At 41.8% G+C, this 23170-nt stretch overlaps 1 protein-coding gene across 6 annotated transcripts in view; it reads right to left on the bottom strand.

Moving 5' to 3' along the window:
• The window catches only part of MACROD2 (mono-ADP ribosylhydrolase 2), an 895555-nt gene that overhangs the window by 83323 nt on the left and 789062 nt on the right, over positions 1-23170 (bottom strand). For all 6 annotated transcript variants that reach the window (XM_062610811.1, XM_062610792.1, XM_062610793.1 and 3 more), the window contains one exon: positions 4480-4561. In XM_062610811.1, coding sequence (XP_062466795.1) covers positions 4480-4561 — 82 coding nt within the window. The remainder of the gene's footprint in view (positions 1-4479; positions 4562-23170) is intronic.

The raw sequence follows: 23170 nt of genomic DNA, 5'->3' as shown, positions 1-23170 counted from the left end.
GAGTCTAAAAGCCTGCATCTTCCATCTATCAAATGGTCTAATGAAAGTGCAAACCTGTCCTCTCTCTAACAATTTTAGCAATGCTTTAGTGAAGTAATTTTGTTACTCTGTTTAAAGTAGTAAGGATGCGATATAACCTTGAATGCTGCAGCTTCACATACCCTTTATAACATTAGTTTTGTGTAAAGAACATTTTCCCCCTCCAAAATTATTCCCTTCTCCAATCCACTGATAACAGTGATAGTTTTAGAAATACTTTAAGCATTACAATTTAACCTTTCATAATATACAACAGCCACCATGAAAAATAAGCATTTGTCAAAGGTCCTTAGAAGATCATCTGCCTGACACATGAAGTAGCTAGGTATATACGCTATACAGGAGGGGAAAAAAAAGGTATCCTTGCTTCCAGCTGGCAACTGTTTACAAATACTCTTAATTTTACTCCTTTGATAGCATTGTAAAAGTATGGATCACTAAGGCAACTGTTGGTAAATCTAACTTTTCAAGGGGACTGGTTTTAATATCATTTTCCTGGTCAGGCTTATAAATTTATATATTTAACAATAAAAGCAATGTCTAGTACCAAGGCTCCATGTAGCAACAATGACTTCCAAGAGAAAAAATGGTACAAGTATCAGCTCCTTTCCCAGAAAGCTCACTCATAATACTAGTAGCAATGAACCCAGCTGAGCCAGAACTGCAGGGAAGGATATTTTATTTGCCTGAAATATATGTAGCAAGCCATTCTCTCGGATTAAGCAGAGAGAATTTGCCAGCACAGCTGAAGGGAATAGCTGGGCTACTTCCTTCCACCAGGAGACAGAACTTAACTGGTAAAAAGAAAAGGAATGATTAGAAAGAGTCACTGTTTGTTGCACCTAATGCATTAAAACAGTGATCCATCTTAAGCACAGGAGTTTGGTTATTCAACCAAAATAGTCTTCCACCGTTGCTCTTTATCTACCAGGACATAAAACCGCTCCTCAGCAAACCCCCAAAGGTTCAACAGAAAATTCTGTGTGGATCAGGACTCTTTACTTTCTAACCCAGTGCTTTTCTGGACAACCACTAGGATGAGATCCTAAGCCTGAGTAACAGATGAAGTGGTGCTCCCCTTGGAGCATGCTGGCTTTGGCTCGGGTTCTGTACAGGCTACTGATTACTGAGATTAAATCAGAAATGCTGAGGCTGTGACAACTGTCTCAGCATTTCTGAGTGCTTTGCTACACTCCTAAGACATGAAATTACTTAGAAGTCTGCCTCTTCCCCCTATATATTTAAAGTTTGCAAATGACAAGGCTCTTGGCAGTTGTCTTAATATCAGTACTATTACTCGACTAATTTCTTTGGCATTCCACTTGCAAAATAGGCCTAATGATATGTTCAACTAATGGAACAATTTCCCCATATCTATATTCCACTTACTCTAATGCACTGAGGTGTAACTCTCGCTTCATTTCATTATCACTTGACTAGCTCAAGCACTTCGATATCTTTTTGGATTTATTAATGCACCAGGTTTAAAGTAATAACTATTTATGTATATAACTCCAGGAATATATTCTTTCTAAGCTTTTTTGTCCACATCTATTAAAGTAGATACATTCCATAATGTTTCGGAACGCGAGACATGATTTAAAAATGTCTTGATGTTTTTTTCTCTAAGCTTAAAGCAATATCTCAGTGTTATTCTCTCCTGCGAGTGTTCAGATAGTGTCCTATTAATTTAAATTTAGGGCAAGTCTATCCTTAAAGACTTTCATTTCACTACATTAATAGATTCACTTAACACCAAAACAAAAACACCAGAGTTTTGGCAATTCCTTCCACAGTCTAAATATCAGGAATTAACTGTCAAACATAGAGACAGTTGCTAATTCCTTGACACAGAGCCATGCTGATGAAGTCCACTGTGCAAGAAACCAATCCTGCGGAGAGATGGAACAGCCCTGCAGAAGAAGAGTCTGCTGAAAACTCATCCAAGTCCTCTAGGTTAAATGCAGATGGCAATTCACAAGACACCAGAAAAAAAGAGCAGACGTGATGGTCATCTGGTAATAACCATCCAGACCTTCAGCTGATGTTCTCACCAGTAGGCTATAGCTGATTGAGGATGGGGCTTACTTCTGCTGACATCTGTTGTATTGGTGCTACCCTGCAGAAAAGCATCAATTCAAGATGGCAAAGAAAGCCTCAGACTGTATATTGATTGTTAGGGTAGTCCTCCAGAAGATACACCCAAATACTGATCATTTCTCCAGGGATGCTTATGGAAAGCCATCTGGGTAGCATGTATCTTCCCTGCATCTCCTTGCTGAAGGTCTAAGTGACTCCTAAAAGGACATACTGAATGTCTGTAGTGATATAAGACATTGCAATCAGATCTCCCGAATCACTGACTACTGACCTAACCACAGGAAAACCTTCTCTGAGCTTTAGATGCTAAACTGTTTCCTTTTAAAGCTCTGGTTCACCAGCCAGTAGATGCTCAGGTCCTTTTGGAAAACAGCATCATTAAGGCATATCAAAGCTGTCATTCAAAATCATTAGTTAAGAGAAAATTACAGTGGGAAGCATCTTGAAAAGAGCCCTAAGATCTTTTACCAATCTATACCAGACTCTTGTTGCTGAGCACTAAAACGTTCTTCTCTGGACAGCTGTTTGTGTAAGCATTGGACCAACCCTTCTGCACAGTCACATCCCTCCTAACCACTGCATTTGCTGCACCTTAGAGGGTCCCTACCACGACCCCCTCTTCATGGTCACATATCAAATTCCCAGTTTTAGTTCAAGCAAAAAAAATTGCAAACATTTCAATGCATGAGGATAAACATACTGTTAAAACTGTGTTACAACTGATCGTCTACATAATGTGGCGCAATGCAATTCTACGTCTTTATATAACACGACACATGACCACACATGTTCTCTGTGGACAGGAGTTCAACAATGACAGGTTTCTAAAACCCTCCAAAACAAATTAATCTCTCATCTTCCTCTCTTTTCCCCTTTGAGCTTGTCATGTTTTAGCTCTGAAGCATCTTCTTGTCTCCCAGGCTTTCAAACCCAAGCAGGTTTTACATTTATAACAACAATACCACCCTTTAATCCATGATTTCAAAGGCCTTAATGATGAAGGTGAGTATTATTACTCTAATCTGTTGACAAATTGACACTGTAGTTTACTCTTGCCTAATCTGAAGGGCAAGAATGCAGGCAGAGCACTGCCACTTTATCCTATGTGTTGGGGTACACTGCCAAAAAAAATTATATCACACAATGAATGGATTAGACATGAATGCAGTCTTTGAAATGCATGTTCAATGTGCTCCAGACGAAAATATTAAGCAGTTAGACACCATTCTATGCTACCTGAATAATTCAATAGGTCTTTAAGTTTCAGCTGTCAATCACCACAAACTGGAGATTACAAAGTCATCTACAAAAAGCTTTGTTCTAGTGAGATGAGACAGAAACATCACAATTTCCATACTCTCAGCCAAAAAGAAAGGAAAAAACCCACTGTGGCTACTGTGACAACACGGTCCTGCAGAATTAGTAGACACTCACACCACACCAAAGCTCTGCTTCCTATTACTCAAAGGCCCATTCCACCAGACAGACAGACAGGACAGCGAGTATTTAAGTTGACTCCCACTTCTGAAATGGGTGATAAAACAAAATACTAAAACCTGGATCTTGTCACATATAGTAGGACTGACGTCACAGAAAACAAAATAAAAAGGGAGAAGGTTAGGGCTGATAAAACCCCTTGAACACAGATTTCTAATGATATATATGATAAAAATAAATCACAGGCATATGGGGGAGGGGATCAAGGGGGATTAACAAATTTACTATCCACCACATTTTCTTAAATTGTAGGAAGTAACCTCCCATGTGAAACATAAGATGAATGGCTAACATTTCCCAAGTGCTCCAGCGAGAGCCATCTTTCTCCCATTCATTCTTGCACAGGGACAGCTCAAGTTTAAAGTTCTCATTCAGACACAGTTGGGCTCTAACCCCTGTGGTATCTTTTCAGACCCAGAGAAACCCTACCAGAATCGTTAATGAAAGAGCAAAGCATGTACAAAGTGCATGGAAAAGCAATATACACTAGGAGCTATATACATTAGTGCAAATCATTTTCTTCTCAGAGTCAAGAGAGCCAGCGCCACATACCAGGTCTCAGGAGGAAACACAGATACAGCAGAGAATGAAGAAACTAGCTGCACTGAGCATACAGAAGCAGGCCTTGACTTTGCAAAAGCATTATCACAAGTAGTTTTGCCGGTTCACAAATTTTAAATGTCTGCATTTGCCCGGGATCAGAGCCTCTATGTGCAGCTGATCTTAAAGAAAGTTCACATTTTAACATTCGGCTGAGGCAGGGAAAGAAGAAAGGACGCCAACTGTTTCCTTTTTGATGCATCATTTTTCCAAGTCAGATGGCACTTGGTTACTTTTACCTACCTAGAGGGAAAAACTCGCCCATTTTCTTCTTGAAAATCTTGTAGTCAACCTCCAAAAAGACGCAGAAGATGATCCGATCCACCTGTAAGAAACAACATTATTCACAGTGAAATGATCCCAATCATAGACATTAGAAGAAAATAATAAAAGCAAAGAAACTTTTAAGCCAACATGCTTTAATGCTCCAGGCAAGCATCACAGGGACATGTGTTTTGACTATTGTGTGCCTGTATTGTAATTTATAAACAACATTTGCAATCACAGCTCACAACTGTATCCTTTGTTAACTGCCTCCTGTTTATGCAAACCACTCTTCGGCACAGTATAAATGACTTTTGGCATCCTAGATGAGTACTGGGATGCAATGTTTGATGAAAGAGTCACATGGGGGGCTTCTAATAAGCATACAAAAGAGTAAATGGGTAAGCAAAGAGCTCTTTCTCCAACCCTTGTCCGACAAACCTATTGCAAAACCATTTAGTATTTTAAAATGGCTTTAAAAGGTTTCATGCGGCTTTAATTTACATGAAACCACTTACTCTTGCTATAATACAAGCAGAATGCAGCAAAAACAAAAGCTGATTAGACGACAGGTAGCACACAGGGTAAATAAAACATTTAATATGCCATCTACTTAGCGAGGCTGAGCATATCAATGAAACCACAGCCCATAATGTATGCGCCACCCACCAATGACTTCAAATAAACTGCTTGGGACATCACTGTGTGTGAAAAGCTTTTCTAAAGGAGACCAAAAAGAAGCTAAACAGAATAAAAACCAAACACAATTAGGAAGCCTTTAAGACTGAAAAACACCTACAGTGGACTTCACCCCAGCCTTGCTATTCCTTTGTTTCATCTGTTTGCACAGCCCAGCATAAATTGTCTCTGCAGCCAAAACCCGGCTCTGGGAGGGAGCTGTGGAAGTCAAAAAGACCTTCCCACAGCTGACCTGAGGGACCTGCAACCCAATAATCAAGTTTTTCTCTGAAGTGTGTGAAAGCTTAACTGGAGTGGGATGAAGCCCAAGGATCAGGGAATTCAGCATCTTGGCTGGCATTATGCTGCCCTCGTGTCTCTACGGGCAGTAAGCCGATCTGTCATAGCAGAGCTCCTCAAGAGTGCCTTTGCACACGCTAGAAAAGGCAGCAGCCTCACCCTGCAGGGAACCCAGCAGGAGGAACGCTCTCCAAAAAAAATGCCTTCTTTCCCTTATCTTCAGAAGAAAATGCTGTCCTTTTGCTAGAGTGGCTCTTCGAAGCAAAGTACAAGTCTTGGCTTCAAAGATACCATTGTGCTGAGCAGATGAGGATGTCATTTTAGAGCTCTTTTTGGAGCAGCCTGGTAGAATTCAGAAGGGAACAAGAGCAGGCAATAACTGCTTATGCTGGAAAATGCTAATAGTTGGTACCAAGGACATCTGTGAATCAAAGCTGTCTGCAAAACCTGAAAGAGCGAACTGCAGGTAGGAAATAATAGACTGAAGGTACATGTGATTTGGGTGTTAAGGAAGAAAGAGGCTTGTGAGCAGGAGAGAAAGCAGCAGGGCAGAGCTTGGGCAGGCACTGCTTGCTAGGCAAGATTTGTGAGCAGAGAAACTGCCTGTTGCTGTCTGCTCCTACGATGTCCACAGAAACAAACTGTTCTGGGCATCCCTCATAAACAAACCAGGCTAGGCCTTAGAAGTATTCACCAGCTACTCTCCCTAAGGGATATACACAATAAAGAATTCAAATACCGGTGAAGTGCTCAAGCCAAAAAGCCACACTCATCTGTGTACTCTCAAACATATAACGTAAAGCACTAATGACAAGAGGTGCCATATTGTACCTATATGAGAGTTTCCACCTAAGAAAAGCATGTCTTCAAGAGGGAAGCTTTAGACAGTGAATGCTTAAATTACATTTCTTGTGCAAATTGGTTTAGGGTAGTGCTGGGCTGATGCTAGATTGTCATCTTCTATCTCCGCCTCCCTAGTAGATACTCAAATCATTACTGTGATAGGCTCAATACATGAACCAGGAGAGGCATTAGAGCAAGAATGACAACTCATAAACCACAGGAGGAACGATATTGCCGGGCAGAGAAGTTCTGAGTCCTCTTCTTCTACAGATAGTTTCATATTCTCCTCTGTAATTACTAGAGGCACTTCCCTCATTTTATCCAGTTCCACTTCTCAAGGTGTTCCTTTTATTTATTCTGCGCAGTTGATAATGATAAAACTTTTGCAATTCTGAGAATTTCTGCTACTTCTAACATAATCCCTTAACTTAAAGATAGGGAATCTCTCTAGAAATGGCAGACTATTTCAAAATTTCTAGCCTCCTGAGTGTACACATCCTATATATAAACCTGTTCAGTTTCTTCTTGGTGTGAGAAAAAGTGCTCTATTTTTAAGTATGCATAAGATATTGTGATGACAGCTGAAATCCTGTGTTTATCTGATTGAATGGCATGTGTTGGCAGATAGTAAATCTGAAATTAAACCATATTCTATCATCCTGCCAGTCATTGACTATTTTATCTAACATCCCCACCTAAAATAACTTGAAATTAGGTACAGAAAGTAACCCTTGCCCTCACTGTTCCCGTTCCAGCTACAATAAGGAAAGGTTTAATCCAAGTGACTAGAAACCTGCCTTGCCTGCCGGCTCACAGAAGCTCTGTAGGCCTTTTGGGATGCGCACTTATGAAAGCTTCTCCGTATTCAAAGAGGAAATCTCTGCTCTCATGTGCTTAGGAAATGCCAACTTGATTAGATGTTTCATGCCGCCCCTTTGCAGAGGGCAAGGAATAGGCCCCCCAGGACCCTCCCAAGCATGCCCAGGGAGCCTCCAGTGTCTTTTGTAGGTGCCTGGCTCCTCCACAGCTGACCAAGCACCACTGAACTGCAGCAAAAGTTTAAAGGAACTGCAAGTTGAAGGTATTAAAGCTCATCCTTGATTGACAGCTCCTTTCTGGATGCCGGTATTAGAATCAACCCTCCCCTGTCAGAGCCTGATTACATTCTGCTCGCTTCAAAGCTATGAATAGGTGGATCAAAAAACCCCCAAATTAAGAGCACCACAACACAGGAAGAAGGGAGCTGAATTACATGAGCTGTTCACTTCGTAGGCAGCATCACAGCTCAAGGCTGCAAGTACAGTGATTGTTTTCAATATATTTATATGTTTGTATATATATATATATATATATATATATAAATCTATTTTTTTTCTTGGGCCCTGCTCTCCTTGCCAGGCTCCATTTACTTTGGAGGGGGGATGCCTTCCCACTGGTTTTGTTAGCTGCACCTGATAGGGATCTGTAGACTTCTGAGGTTCTGCATGGCTCACAGGGCTCAGGCTGGTTTGTAGTGGAATGGAAACAGAGTCAGTCATTGACACAAGGATTTTACAGGGATACAACCAAATCTAGTGAACTGAAAACCCTTCCACTGGGTATAAGAGCACCATTGGTCTTAATAGCAGCAGCACTGATCTTAATAAAAAGAAGCTAGCAAAAAATACCTCCTTCCTGGTTTTTATGCAGTGGGGTTTTGTTTGTCTGTTTTTTTCCCCTATGAGTTTGAGAGCACTTTGCATATAGCAAGTTTTAAGATTATTGGTGGGTTAATGCACCTTGGGTTAGATCACTCAGAGCACTAATGGTCTGGAAGAGTTCCATGGGAGGCTGGGGCAGGCAGGCGCTCTCAGACTGCACTGTCACTTCAGCATGGGCATGATGAAAAGCTGCTGGGGGCCACACAAAGCACTCAGCAGGGCTGGGAGCTGCACCCTCTGCATAGCCGAAATGCACCTACATGCAGACATCACCAGCCAGAGGCAATTCAGCTCACAGAAAGCAAACAGAGTAAGATGGACATGTTCTGCTTGAAGAAATGATCGCAAGCCTCCCCACATCCAAGGCCACAATAAAGTAAGAGTCTGCTGACACTTTCTGGCAACTTTACGCTCTTTATTTATGGATTATTTGAGAACAAATAAAAGCCCAGCCTTCCTAGCAAACTAAAAGCACACAACAAGTACCCTGAAGGATCCTTTCCTCTACAGCAGTGTGCAGGAGAACAGTGCACGCATGTGCAGGAGAACAGTGCACGCATATGCACGTATCTGTGACTGCAGCCACTGATACAGGAGTTCACACTATACAGCTGTACCCATATACATTTTAGGATCAAAAGTGTCTCAGTTTTTATCTCCGCTCTATTGCTGTGGCCTCTGGCAGGTTTCCCCATTCCTCTGACTTCATTTCCCTATCTGTCTGGGGACAGTACTACTCAGTTGTGCACTTAACACATCGCTACAAAGAGGTATTGCCAAGCACAATCCACAGGACAGCCAAATGCTGTCACACGTATAGCTGTATATATACCCAGGCACCAAGCTGCATATATCAAGCACAGATTTAAACAGAAAACTGATCAAAAGACATTCTAGACTATTCTGTCTAATGAATTTTTCCATGTCATTGCCACCTTGAGTCCTAACAAAATGACAGCATTTCAGCGCTACTGAGTATTTCAGGCATATCCCCAGTACCAAGACGTTCACCCAGCAGGCAGTGACTGCTTTTTATCATATGCTGCAACAAGTTTCATCATAATTTAAACCTTACTAGAAAATACACAATAGAAAAACAATACAAACTGGTAACAAACGTTTCCTAATCCCAAATCAAATTAATGGTAACAAACAACAAAGAGACTGAAGCAGCTTTCTGCTCTCTGCCTGCACAGCAAATCCCTTTTATGAAATGCCTTTGCCTGATCCCTCCGGGACCTGTTGTTGCAAGGTGATGGTGAACACCAGAAGCTTGCTGTAACATTTTTAGTTTACCAAACATTCTGTGGACTTAATTCAAAACTCAGTGAAGCCAAACAGAGGCTTTTTATTGAGTTCAGCGTGGTTGAGTCAGTGCCTATGCTCTGTAACACCAGAAATAAGATTTGCCTCCTTAAGAATTAAAGTTCTACTGATATCCAAATTTCATTAACCTAAATCTTCAGATACTTTCTCAAACATGCCATTAACAGTCACAGTGCAGAGCTGCCTGTACCCATTAAGACTCCTTGACTACAGTGCCTGTAAGTGCCCTGAACCTTCAACAGTGCTGCAGTCCCACGTTTTCCCTCTGCTCGGGTAGCCCTGCTGGCTTTCTATGCCTGGTAAGACTTCTCTTGTAGAGACCAGTGGGAACAAACCATGTAAGTCAGATTTCCGAAGCCTTGTCTCATGGAATCAAAATCCCAGTTGTGGAAAGCAAAGAAGAAGGAGGAAGAGATTTTTAATGCACTACAGGATCAGGCTACGAGTGTCCTAGCTGGTCCCTGGTTACTCTACTTGTGGCAAGGGCTCTGTTTGCTGTTCTGAAGTCTACATCTCTCTTCTCTCTCTTGCTTATCTTCATGGATAACATTTTCCACCTCTTTCTTTTCTGTTTTTCTAACAGAGTTCCTCCCTGCCCAGGACAGAGCTGATGTTTTGAACTGACTATATACAGAGGTACACTTCAAAAAGACCAACATCTGTTTCTGTCCCCTTAAAGTACTGGTAAATGATGCGCGCGATGCTGACTGTCTCCCCTTCAGCCTACCCTCTGCCCAATTAGATCCTCTGGTAATCCTATTGCAATCAACTAACAGATGGAGAAACCAGCTTTGTAAAATAACACAGGCATCTGCCATATCCCTTGCAGCAGCTGGGATCAGCTTTGCCAGAGGTGCTGCCTTTCCTGAGCACCACGCACATCTGGCCAGCTGTCCAGATAGCAGTTTGCCTGACCAAAAAGAAAGAGGAGAGAGGACTTCATTCCACTTGGAAATGATCCATGGTTAAGGCCATAAGTTTTCACACATTCCTTCCAAAGGTGAGTGCTTCAGGCACTATAAAACCTACTCATTTCATAGCACTGTAAATTAAAATTCAGCCTCCTGGTATTATTACTAATTTCACAGAAACCATTAAAGCACAGAGCTTAGCTGACTGTCTGCTCCTTTCGGCATGACATCACGGTCTATAATTGCAGAATTAGTCTCAAAAAGAACCTCAGCCAAGTATTTATGACAAATACAAAGCTTCGGCGCCGCTTCCATCCTCATAACAAGATTTAAGTGGGGCAGAGGTGTCAGACTGGTGATACGCTGAATTTGACAATCAACGAACTGTGTGATGATGTTCACAAAGCAATTCACCCAGCTTTAAGATCACCTGGCCCAGCTTCAAATCCACTGCAGACCTGAGCCAAACATCCCCCCCTTCTCATTTACCTGAACTTGCAGCCTCTCAAATGAGCCCAGCTACAGGCAAACAGGCAATCTTTAGATCACCCATCAGTGCTGGGGGAGGCAAAGATGTGCTCTCTTAGGACAAAGGTCTTTGATTTTCATGGATTTGAGTTTTGAGATTCTTTGAATTTCGTGTAAAAAGCTAACTAAAAATCCACATTACTCTCAATCTCCTGCAAGTAATGATATTAATGGAGCATTGTGATGCCGCATCAAGAGCAAATACCTGTTGAGTACCAGCTGTGAAGAAGCAACTCAAACCATTATATTACTTAGGCAGTCATTGAAAGAAAAAATAATACAAAACACGTGAGTTATAAAATGACTTATGCTTATCACAACTAGAGTGGAATGTTTTCTATGGGGGTCTTACTGAAGTTAAAAAACAGAAACAGAGTTATTATTAGTGCTTTAATATCCTACTTCATGATGGAGAGCACACTTTGCTTGGAGTGAAAGATAATTAAAAGTCCAAAGGCAATTTAATTAAAAAGAAAGGAAATAAAACCCCAAAACAAACCCACAAACAAAAAACCCCAAAACAAAGACTAGAAATTTATTACAAGTTTAAAATATTAATACAAACAACATCCCAAAGGAGCAGTACATAAGGCTTTGCAGCAATCCCTGCCTCTAAAGCAAAAGGCAGTAGCAACGCACTTCGCAATGAAACTCAAGATCAATTTAAAACATGGTCAGAATGTCTCTCCCTCCCTATTGTGCCTGTCCCTACAGCTCTGCTCGTATGCAACAGATGAGGGAAAATTTCTCCTTGCATTATAAGGGTACCAGACACGCCACTGCAGTTATCACTGTGGCACAAGCCTATCTCCGTATTACTGAAACACACTGAAAAGCATAATATCTTGCAGTGAAGAAGCACTTTTACCCATAGATCTCCAACACAGGCAAGCATTAGAGTTTTGTGATAGTCCTGATAGATGTCTGCCTCCAGGTGGAGATTTGACATGCCAAGGTCACAGAGAACAAGAGCAGCAGAAGTAGACCAGGACCCTGGGTTGGTTTTTTTTTCCTCCTGTTCTCATTCAAGCAAAGACGTTACAGAGAAAAAAGATCCCATCAATGGTCACAAGCTTCACTGCACACCACCAGTTTTCCTCTGGCGCATCCTTCCAATGTACCCATGTATCGTGAGAATCAAAAATGATAACTCTTTTCCCCTAATACACTGGGGTTTTTTGAATGTTACTTATTCTCTGTGTGAGAAATCACTCTGTGTCATCAATACTTTTTTAATACAATGTATTATTCAAGGACAGGTAGAGACTTCCCTTTTGGACCTGGCAACTCTCTGTGCTGAGGTCTTACTTCTTTTGTGTGAAGAAAGCACCTGCCAGACAAGCTGAGCGGCAGTCTTAAAGAAGCAATTTGGATCTAAAATAGGGAATTATGACAATGTTTTGAGAAAAATTTTCAAATGGTCAGCAACAAAATGGTATGTGCTCCAGTTACTTATATACTGCATGATTATGTGACAAATAAGACATGATAGTCCTGAATTGACAATATAAACACAGACTATAAGATAACCAGTAGTAAATCATAGAAACATAGAATCATAGAATGGTTTGGGTTCGAAGAGACCTTAAAGCTCATCCAGTTCCAACCCCCTGCCATGGGCAGGGACCACTTCCACTAGACCAGGTTGCTCCAAGCCCTGTCCAACCTGGCCTTGAACGCTGCCAGGGATGGGGCAGCCACAGCTTCTCTGGGCACCCTGTGCCAGTGTCTCACCACTCTCCCGGGGAAGAATTTCTTCCTAATATCTATCTAAAACTTCCCTCTTTCAGTTTAAAGCCATTCCCCCTTGTCCTGTAACTACATGACCTTGTAAAAAGTCTCTCTCCAGATTTCTTGTACATCCATTAGGTACTGCAAGGCTGCTATCAGTCCACATGTTTGGGTGTTTTTGCTCAATAACTAAAATCTTTTCAGTTTCCTAAAGGTGAAAAGCCCTGTAAAATCAGCCTAGGATTTAAGGCAACATCTCAGTATATTTCTTTTGATGGTCACTAAAACTTGTCAGGAAAGGGGCAAGACAGTAGTTTAAAAATGCATTTGTTTTTACCAAGATATCCATCAATCTGCACGATTCACTTTTATGCCACACAAACACGATGACATAAAGCCCATTAATCTTTTCCAGCTTAATACCTACTGTCCTTTGAAGATACATGTTTGGAATATCTGAAGGCGACCTCCATTTTTCACAGTTACCAGTCATAGGGCAGCTGACACAGCCAAGATAATCCTGTATTCAGCGAAACCGGGGGAATGAATGGATTCTGATGAATGTAATTTGCTATCTCAGTGACAAATGGCAAATGTGAAGAGAGGGTATGCATGCAAATATAACTGCGTTAAATAAGGGCTTGTGAAGGATAGTACTCTGAAAATATCTGATAGGCAGTTTTACAACATCCATGCGTTTTCTGAGGAGAGAAATCATCAGCTTACTTAAAGTTATCATTACATCCTCATTGTGGATCTCCACTGAATAAGATGGTATTGAGGCACACAATCAAGCAGAGCACTGTAATCCCACAGGGTGAGTTTTTGCACCACGTTGTACCTTACAACATAGATTTTTCAGTATCTTCTTAGTACAATTTTGACATAGATACCTCAAAGTTCCCAATGATTATGAGCACCTGAAGTTTATTTGGGTGTCAAACCTGCAGCAGAGTAATTCCCAGAAGATGCCATGTTCCACTAAGATAAAAGTCTTTGCTGGATCCCTTTGAGGCTGAGATGTCACTGAGGGAGATTCTTGTACTCTTGATGCTTTTACCAGTTTTGTTGTAGTACTGAGTAATATCAACCAATACAATTTCCACTCCTTCCCAGGGCCAGCAGCAGAATCAGCACTACTTGCTCAGAGTCCGCCACTCTGTGCTTGAAACCAGAAATGTAATCTCCTGCTTGCCATCCCCATTGTGGCTGCTGCAAGATTCTAAATATAAACCAGCCTCAGGCTTTAAAACCACACAGAGACACCAAGAGATGGTACCTCCTACCCTTCAGACAGGTACAAGTACTTTAGGTTTGGATGCAAAAGACAGTGCCAGGAGGAGGCAGAGCTGCCTGAGGCTGGGAAGCAGCAGGGAGAGCAATGAGGATTCACGTCCTGGAAAGCAAAGCTCCCTACTGCTGTGCTGCCAAGGGGAACACAGTGACTTCTAGGCGTTATGAGAAGCCACCAGGTCCCTGTGCAGTGGGAACCAGCTGTCAGTCCTCAACAGCTCTGCCTCCCACGCTCTTCCCAGTGTCAGGGGTGTGCATCCCCTCCTGCCATAGGATCAGGAGCACCCTGGTGTCTCCTGGCTGGGACAGAAATGTTTGTTTCTGGCTGTGCTGCTGAGAAGCCTTGAGCAGGCTCCTGAGGATGCACAACCAATGTTTGAGCTTAGAAAAAGAGCTGGAGAAACAGTTCCCAGAAGCAGCAGATGATGGGTTAAATACATTTTTAAATGCACTGTTACAGGCAGGGTAAAGTTGCAGTCATGATAAACTCAGAACCAATTTTGTCAGTGAAGTCGAGCAAAGGTTTTACCTCACCTTGGGGCTGGGGTACTCTACAACTGTTGGCTGCTGTCACTCGGGCTGTCACTACTTTCTAAATTCTGTCTCCATCTTACCAAGTTGGTTTAAAATTCAACTTCCTTAAGAGTTTCCATCAAAAGAAGCCAGATACACAAGGATATACACACCTAGGACCAGGAAGATTTCACCCTAGAGAGCTTTGCACAATACCTGATTTGATGTGGAAGTCCCTCCAACCTAATGCAATTGAGAACAGTCCCTGAAGAAAGCTCGCGCTGGGTATCTCCTTTGTTATCAATTCTTTAACTATTCTCACCTTCATCCTACATTAATGTTCACGTTGGTTACTCTTTATCACAAAGCCATTGACATCAAAGCGGGGTTGGATGAGCACAGTTAAACGTTTCCCACCCTGGTGGGAAGTCAACAGCAGAACTCTGGACACCAAGTTTGTCTGATGACAGCTAGGTTTCCAAAAATCCAGTAAATGTCCCTGCACGTCGAGGGATGAAGAGTGCTCACTTTAGCCTGTATTAGCAGCACTGCTACTGCAATCACAGAATCATAGAATGGTTTGGGTTGGAAGAGACCTTAAAGATCATCAAGTTTCAACCTCCCTGCCATGGGCAGGGACACCCTTCACTAGAGCAGGTTGCCCAAAGCCCCATCATCTGCACTGTTTTGCAAGTTCTCTTTCCCATATATTCTATATTTGAGTCAGAACAACAGTACAGAAAACACTGATGTGGAAAGTTAGCAATTACTCCCCATTAGGGCATTCAAACTCCTGTAGTGGAAGCAAAGTGAAGGGGTAACATACCTGCTACCCAGGTTATAAAGGAACAATATGCACAGGAATGTTTGCAAAACTCTTATTCAGAAAGTTTGATGCAGATAAAAAGAGACTTCTACAAAAAAAAGTAACAAAAACCCTGCTTTCTGAAGAATACAGGCTACACCACATAACTTGAAACAGCTCGGAAACCATTGCTCTTACTAAAACCTGGACTGAATCTCATTTATGTAAATATCACCTTATCCCTCTCCTTGAAGAAAATGTTTTACGATTAACTTATCTGTCATTTAGAGATCAAATTACACTCATTGATGCAAGCTATTAAAGATCATTTTTAAAGGACAAAGGCTGATTTTCTCAAATAGTGTATGTCTCTCACTCTAATGCTAGAGATAATCTATTTGCCACCTGAAAAAAGACAGAACCAGGCAGAAGAGGAAGCTATTAAATTTCCAGTACTGCTACAAAACACACTTCCATTTCCAGGATGATCACTGCAGTGTCTCTTCCAGAAACAAAATCAACTCAGGATCATTTCCTTACTGTGGATCAGCTAGACACCAGGTAAAGTATATGTAATTTAAAGAGAAGGTCTATTTATCTCCTTCTGACACGTAAGTCCTTTTTTCTTTTTGCAGAAAGTCACTTCTTGCAATCACAATTACACCCCATTCATGCCTGAGAGACTTTGTGAGGCATGACAAAATAATGTGGGTTTATGTTAAATACGAAATGACTGTAGAGTGATGAGTTATTTTCACAGGATTTCACAGTGGTTGATTCCCAGCATCCTGAAGCAAACCAAGTCAGGAGTCTGTGTGATCTAAATGTAACCTCTGTGTGTTTCTTGCTACTCAGAAGGGAGCTCAGGAGGAACGATGAGCAGCGAGAGAAGATTTGAAGTAAAGCACTTATTCCCCAAGAACTCAAGAACCTGAGCTGGTGGCTGGGGCAGCTCGGGAGGTGACTGCACTTCAAAGCCTGCCTTTGGAACATTTGCACCTGTGAGAGTCTGGGATCAGTAAAGGAAGATCTATGCTTGAAAGCAGACGTGATTATAGATTTGGCATGTGAGCCCAGTCTGTGATTCAGCCAGAACGTCCTCATGTGAAAGGTCATTAAGGCAGCTTGATACAATTGACAAATGTCTTCCCCAGAGGATACTGCAACTTTAATATAGGATGTTTAGAAAAAATCCGCTAGGATATAAATGTCAACTGTATGCCAGCATTTTTCACTAGGATTGGGAAGGGAAAAAAGCGATTCATCTCTGAGGGATCACTTCCAAATTAATTTTAATAGATGGTAATAGGCTGACAGTTCTCTGAAAATAGCCAGCAGATGTTCCAGTGCTTCACCGAGTCCCAGTGTCTAACCTTGGGTACACTCATTCCACAAAATCCATCTTCTAGACAGAGCTCTGTTTCTGCAGCTGGAATGCTAATGATGGCTTTTAGTGGTTTCTGACTTCTACCAGTGTGTTTATTTCTGCTGCAGATCACAGCACACGAGCCCCAGAGGTGACTAAGTGCAGATTTATGTTTTATTAGAAAGGACAAGAAGTTACCTTATTTATGGCGTGCTACCTACAGATAACCTTCGCTCTACCTATCTGCTCATCATAAGATAAAAAGCGTCTAAATTACTAAGATGTTGCTCAAATACAATTGAGAACATTAGTACAATTCATATGAGCTGCTCAAATGCACTGGCGCATATAAAATCTCCAGAACCATTTATTGTCAAAATGTCAATGCTAAATGCACAGAAATGTTACTTACTTTATGCCATTAATTAACTAATGTGTGCACAGCACTTTGAAAACGTAAAAAGCACTTTGAACACAGAGAGCTAAGCAGCATTATTTTTACTCGTGTGGACTCGCTGTATGAATCATACATAATAATCACCTCTTGTGGAAAGTATTTTTGGTCCACAGCCAAAACCTAACCTAAGATTTGGCACTTCTGTTCGGTAAAGCATCTGTAAATGGTCCTGTTCGGGTTTCAGCTGGAAATTTTCTGCAGCACATTCATTACTGAGTTCTTCACAGTATATACCAGGTATACGGTGCAGGTTTGTAATTAACGCTGCATAGTGAGGCAGCAAACATTTTATTGTATCCTCATTTGCCCAAAACGTTTGAGAACAGCAGCTCAGCAGTGTTAGCCGTGACTTAACTCCTTCTCTTTGATCTGTACAAGACGCAACAAGCTTACTGGATATAACACAGGATTGGGATTCCCTTTCACCTTTGTGAGAGCTGTAGCTCTCAAAATATTTTGTGATCTCCCGGTGAAAAGCATTACATGAAAACTAGACGGTATCATCATTATCTGTTTCCATGCTGTGATTTCTTCCCCTCTGATCACCCACTGTCTGGGCTTTTTTTTCCCCTCTTACCCTTTGTGACTGAAGAGATGCCACAAGCATGAGTTTTCCTTCCCAAGCTAGAGGGCAGGGAGCTTTCACAAGGTCATGTTTTGTACCTACAAGCAGATCTGTTGCGTCAGCCTTGAACAAATAATGCTTGTCTATCCCATCCTTGCACAAAATCGCTTCTCCGTGATCACGTTCATGGGGGAAATCAAAGTTGAAAATAACCAGAAACCAGCAAAACTTCACTATTCTCCTGTTCTGATTAACAAGAACAGTGATGACTTACAGCTGGCCTCAGCACCACCTGCAGTCAGGTCAGCCCATGTTTCCAGAGGTTCTGGCTTTCTGGTTGACCTGGCGGTGATATGTTCCATCATTGTTACAACTCTCAAATCAGGAGATACTTTATGCATACCTTGTATTTGTTTAAACACATGTCCATCCATAATATAAATTAGTCTGTGTGGGATTAACCTAACCAAGAATTTCTGTTCTACAGGTCTGTCCGGACATTCAGATTTAAAGAACCTTGTCTGTAATACACCCCACCCATCTCCAAATCACCACCCTGCTATACCCTTGATGGCTGATAAGTGTATTTATTCAGCATCGGTTTTTACTCTTGAACTAACAGAGAAAGAAAAACAAGACTGGGAAATACCTGATGTGGTTAAAATAGATCTATAAAGCTTGGCCCTGTTTTCTCCGCTTGAAATAGAGAAGCTAATGTAGAGGTTTTTAAAAAGAAAGGAGGGATATTTGAACCGCCTGACTTTGAACAGATGAAACATTTTAGTGTTTACAGTGTAAGTTTACAAACCGCTCCTGGGGCAGCAGCACTGCGTATCTTATCCATAAGGTAAACACAGCGAGATCATATACTGGCTCCCAGCATCGTGTGGCCTTGCAGGACTAGCACTCCGTTTGGCACAGCCACCACGTTGGACTCCAGAGGGGCCCCCACGCTGAAGGCGAGGGGTGCACCGAGCTTGTCGAGAGGGAGCTCAAATGCTGGAAACAGTGCTCAGCACCTGCTCGTCTTCTGCCTGGCTCCGTGGTGAGCTCTCAGTTTTCCCGGCTCACAAAGCAACATCTTTATCTCATTTTAGCTAGGCAGAAAAAGGGAAAATCGGGGAGGGCAGAGGAGAGCTGGCTGCTGTGAATGGAGTGGGCTGGCCCTGCTCTAAGTCAGTGTAGCTGCCAGGGGGCTACAGCAATTTACAACAGCGAAGTCTCTCGTCTGGCACATCACTGTCATGCAGCCGCTCTCCAGGTTCGGTAATTATTGGTGTTAAAAATCTGTACAGTCAGGATTCCAGATATAGACATTATTCAATAATAATAAGGTACAGACTTAGGTAATAATCTCCACTGCCTTTTAATCTGCTGTAGGTGGAGGGGGGACTAAAGAAAGGATAAAAGCACGTATCATGCAAATACTGTAAATAAACCGTTTCAGCTCAACCAACTGACATAATAGATGTGAGCCTACCAGGCACCTCTTTTCATTAACTCCTACTGATTCCCAGTTCCCTGCAACCTCTGACGGGCAGCCCTTGATCTCATACCTGGGGTAATTTGTGGCACTTTTCCCCATTACACAGCTGGGACCTGACTGCAACACCTACAGAGATGAGCAGCTCTATTCAGGTTCATTACTACTGACTTTGCCTGCAAGTCCTCACAGAGCATCTGCAGAGCTGATTTCAGAGATGACACCAACTGATTTAGCTTCTGACGTTCAGCAGCCCCGTGCTAAAATCCACACCGCATGTTCCTGTGTCTGCATTATTCGTTATTTATAAAACCAAATTATTACTTGCTGTGGATGATGTAACACCCAGCCAAAGCTCCACCTCCTTGTATCTGGTAACTCACCAACAAATTTCACTTCTGTAAATCTAATGTGCTGAGCGATAACTTGAACACGGCTAAATCTCTCAAAAGCCAAATCAATTTTCTCACGTGTTTTTTCTGTTATAAAAATATCTGCTCCAGGGCTGTGATTTTTATGCCAAGTTGCAGAGCACAATGACTGTATACAGTTAAATTACAACCCTCCACAGTGTGGATTTATAATACATGTAATAGAAGCCCTATAACATTTCAAATGTGACATTCCTACAAATGCCAGTTTCCAAGGGACGCTGTATGGTGGTTTGAGCGCCCCTTGATCCATTGCAAGACACTGCCATCTTGGGGGAGGAAGACTTTAATTATTTTCTGATTATTGTACAGAATGAAGGCGGCATCTTCCTCCTTCGAAGGCAACTCTGCCTACTAATAAGCGATTCCATTGGAGTGATAGATGATTGAGCTTCTGTGGGACTAACGCAGCTTTCGGTTCCTCTGTGCCTCATTCTGTTTGCAGAACTGAAAACATACTGTTGCTGTAAACACCGTATTTACATCCTTAACCATCCAAAATCATGACAACAGCTTAAAGCTCACAGCATTTCACAGATTAATAACTGCGGGCATCTCTTCTGCCTCGTCATTTCTGAGCTTTTAGGAAGGCAAATCATGCTTTCACCTCAGTTTTTCAACTACAAAGACTAAAACATATTAAAAGCACATATATACAATAGCTTAAAAAAATAAATCAGTGTCTTGTATGCCTTCAAAGCTCACGCTTTAAGAAAAACATCAAATATCACAAGAGTTGTCAACAATGTAGACTGTATTATCTATTCTTCAGAAGTACAGGAACACGAGAAAACCACCAAAGCAAAGGCATACGACCGAGTGCAAAGTCCCTGATACGATGTGCAAGGCTGCTCTGGCTCTGACCTGTTCTGACAGAACTCAATCGGGCTCCTTTGAATATGAGGGGACATGGGTCAGGCTTTCTGGGATGGCCCTTGTACACTTCTACCTCTGTGGAAGAGAACAATGGGTCACATCCCTCCTGTCATGATCCGTACACAAGCATCTCTGCATGGATGTTTTCTCTTTACTGTGCTGAAAAGGGAGGTGGCATTTTTTTGCAGAGTGGGTCATTTTCTCCTGAATCATTCAAGAAGGGGCTCTGAGGATCTGAAGCAGCAGAAGGAATTAACTTTATTCCTGCTGCACTTTTTACTACCGTGTGCCCCAGGATGTACCTTCACTTGGATCTCTACTTCTAGGCTTCATTTCCCTGCAGAGCTCTTCCACTGGAGCCTGTAACGTGGCACTCAGGAATAACACCAATGACGTGAAGACCTACTGCAGCAATGCCGTCAGGCACGGAGTGAGCAACATTGCAGCAATCGGCTGTCTCACACTCAAAAAGCTACCGCTCTCCTAACTCTCCCCTCACTAAGAAGAAACTGGCAAGAAATGCCCAAAATAATCTTGAGAGGATCCCACCTTTGGCCTTGGAAGCCTTTTGTGGGATTTTCTGTACGAGGTTTCAACCTGACCTAGTAAGTTTGCCCGGAAAGTTAATGACTTCAATAACGTTGCCTGTTGCAAACTCCTGTGAGTGCGTGTTGCTTGATTTGAGAGTCCATGAGTCCAGGTGGTGAGTGGGGAAGTGGTGCGCACAGGGTTCCTTCGGTGAATAGCAGTAGAACTTGAAAAGAAAACACTCATTGTCAGTAAACACTATGGCCACGGACAGGTTTGAAAGCCTGCTGCTAAACATGTTCTGGCAACAGAAAGTAGCTATTAAAAATATTTTCAATCAGAGGAACTGAAACGTGCTCTCTGTTGAAATGAGACAAGTATACAAATCACTGGGTTTAGGAGTTTTTATGTTTTCTTACCCCGCCATAACATTCAGAGCCATTTTATTCACATTGTATTAATTTAAAAGGTTCAATCTGCCTTAATTCAGAGCAATTTTGATTTCAATTCTTTTTATTTTATCATTTTTTATGTGCTATTCTTTTTCTTTTCTCTTTCTTTCATTTTTTTCCCTCCTCTGAAGCCAGGTTACAGCAGCTCATCAAAAGGAAGCGGCCTGAATTTTATCTTACTGTTATTGTGATATAGCTGCAGTGGGCAATCTAATCTCATCAAGAAACAATTGCAGTAAAGATATCTAAGTGGATGTCACAGCTCTGCTGAAAGATAATAAAGTGAAATGAACCAAAAAAACAATCTTTCCAATACAAATCACATAGTTAAGTTGTAGTGATTTGCAAGCAGAACAGGAGCGCAGGAGGAGGCAGATACAGTCAGAAATGCCCAACAAACACTTCCAAACTATTTTTAACACATTTGGCGAGTGCATAATTAAGGGATTTACAACATTAAAACCTGGAGCTGTTGTGCAGCACTACACTAAATGAGACAATCAGTAACAAGGGAAAGGGTGAATTACACACCTTCCACTGCAGTCTGAACTACTGTCTCGTAAGATAAACACTATTGATTGCTTTTAAGCCTCCTCTCTATTAGAAAGGGGCTTCTAATTTTGTGAAATCAATAATAAAAGATAGCAGAAAAACCCAGATTCTCTCACCATAAGCCTGCAAACAGGAAAGGGCAGAACCTCCTATTAAACTGGAAGATCATCCCTGATTTGCAGGGTGGAGGATTTGCCCCTTGGGCCACATTCTTCTTCAGCTCTGAATCTGCATCAGCATCCACAAACTATTGTTTTAATTTCCTGGCAGAACAAAAATGTCTTGCCACACGTGTTTTAACATCATTATTTTTTCCCCCTTTTTAATGTCAACTCTGCCTTCAGCACGTGAAAACCAACTCCTTAAGTAGTTTAACAAATATCTTTTCTGTTCCAAAGCAAAGCTTTTGTTAGGGACCAAAATAGCATCAGCTTTCAAGCTGTGGGGTCCTTTCTACTTCCTTTGTCTATTTAACAGCAAAGGAATGGGGTGGCAGTATTGAATTACCAATGCTGATGTGCTGGGAGGCTGCTTGGGTCTCTGCTTTCTGGTGGAGGGCTGTTTTTAAAGGCACATATTATATAAACCCAGTAGACAATCCCAAATCTTTAAGAACAGATATACACAGAACACTTCATAAACCACATTTGGGCAGACAGTGTGCACTATATACCATGCAAGATGCCCAACGTGCCTTCCAAGAAAAACACCAGCACTGACTGAACACAAGCCAAAGATTTTCTCATTAGCATGAAGAGAGGTTAGGCAAGCACCCAGCCTTTCCCCCTTCTGTTTTCCATTTACAGCAGCAACCACTCCTAGGCATGTTATACCTAACCCACAGCTGGATCTTCTACAAAGAAATAGTTGTGGTTTTGCCTGACTTCTACTGCTAAACTCCTGTCTGCTTGGAATTCGCATGATTTCCTCTGAAACCGGTGAGGTTTACCATAGTATGACACTGCTTTTCTTACAGCCTAACTGGGAATGGTCATCTCAGGCTGGTATTAAAATGGCAATTTCAGTGGTGACTTTCCTGTTAAAGCCATTATCTAAATGCATCACTTAGTCTTTGGTGGCAAATTGTTTATATAAATAAGACGGAACAAAAATAGCTAGCAAATACCAGGAGATAATTGTGTGGTTAACCCTATAACTGATAGTGTTCCGAGAACAGCAGAGGAATTTTTAATAAACTAATCACAAACAGATTAATAGCTTGGAAAGCAACAGGGGATTTTCTCTTCCACAGCAATGGGATTTTCAGCAGACCCAAACCAGTTCTCCTCCAAGTAGAAATGTGCTTATCTAGATCCATCTCCCCTGATCGCC

The sequence above is a fragment of the Pezoporus occidentalis genome, unplaced genomic scaffold (assembly GCF_034315485.1).
Source record: "Pezoporus occidentalis ecotype Australia unplaced genomic scaffold, CSIRO_AGI_Poc_V1 ctg10, whole genome shotgun sequence".
In the NCBI taxonomy this organism is placed as follows: domain Eukaryota; kingdom Metazoa; phylum Chordata; class Aves; order Psittaciformes; family Psittacidae; genus Pezoporus; species Pezoporus occidentalis.
This window is presented reverse-complemented; position numbering and strand designations above follow the sequence as displayed.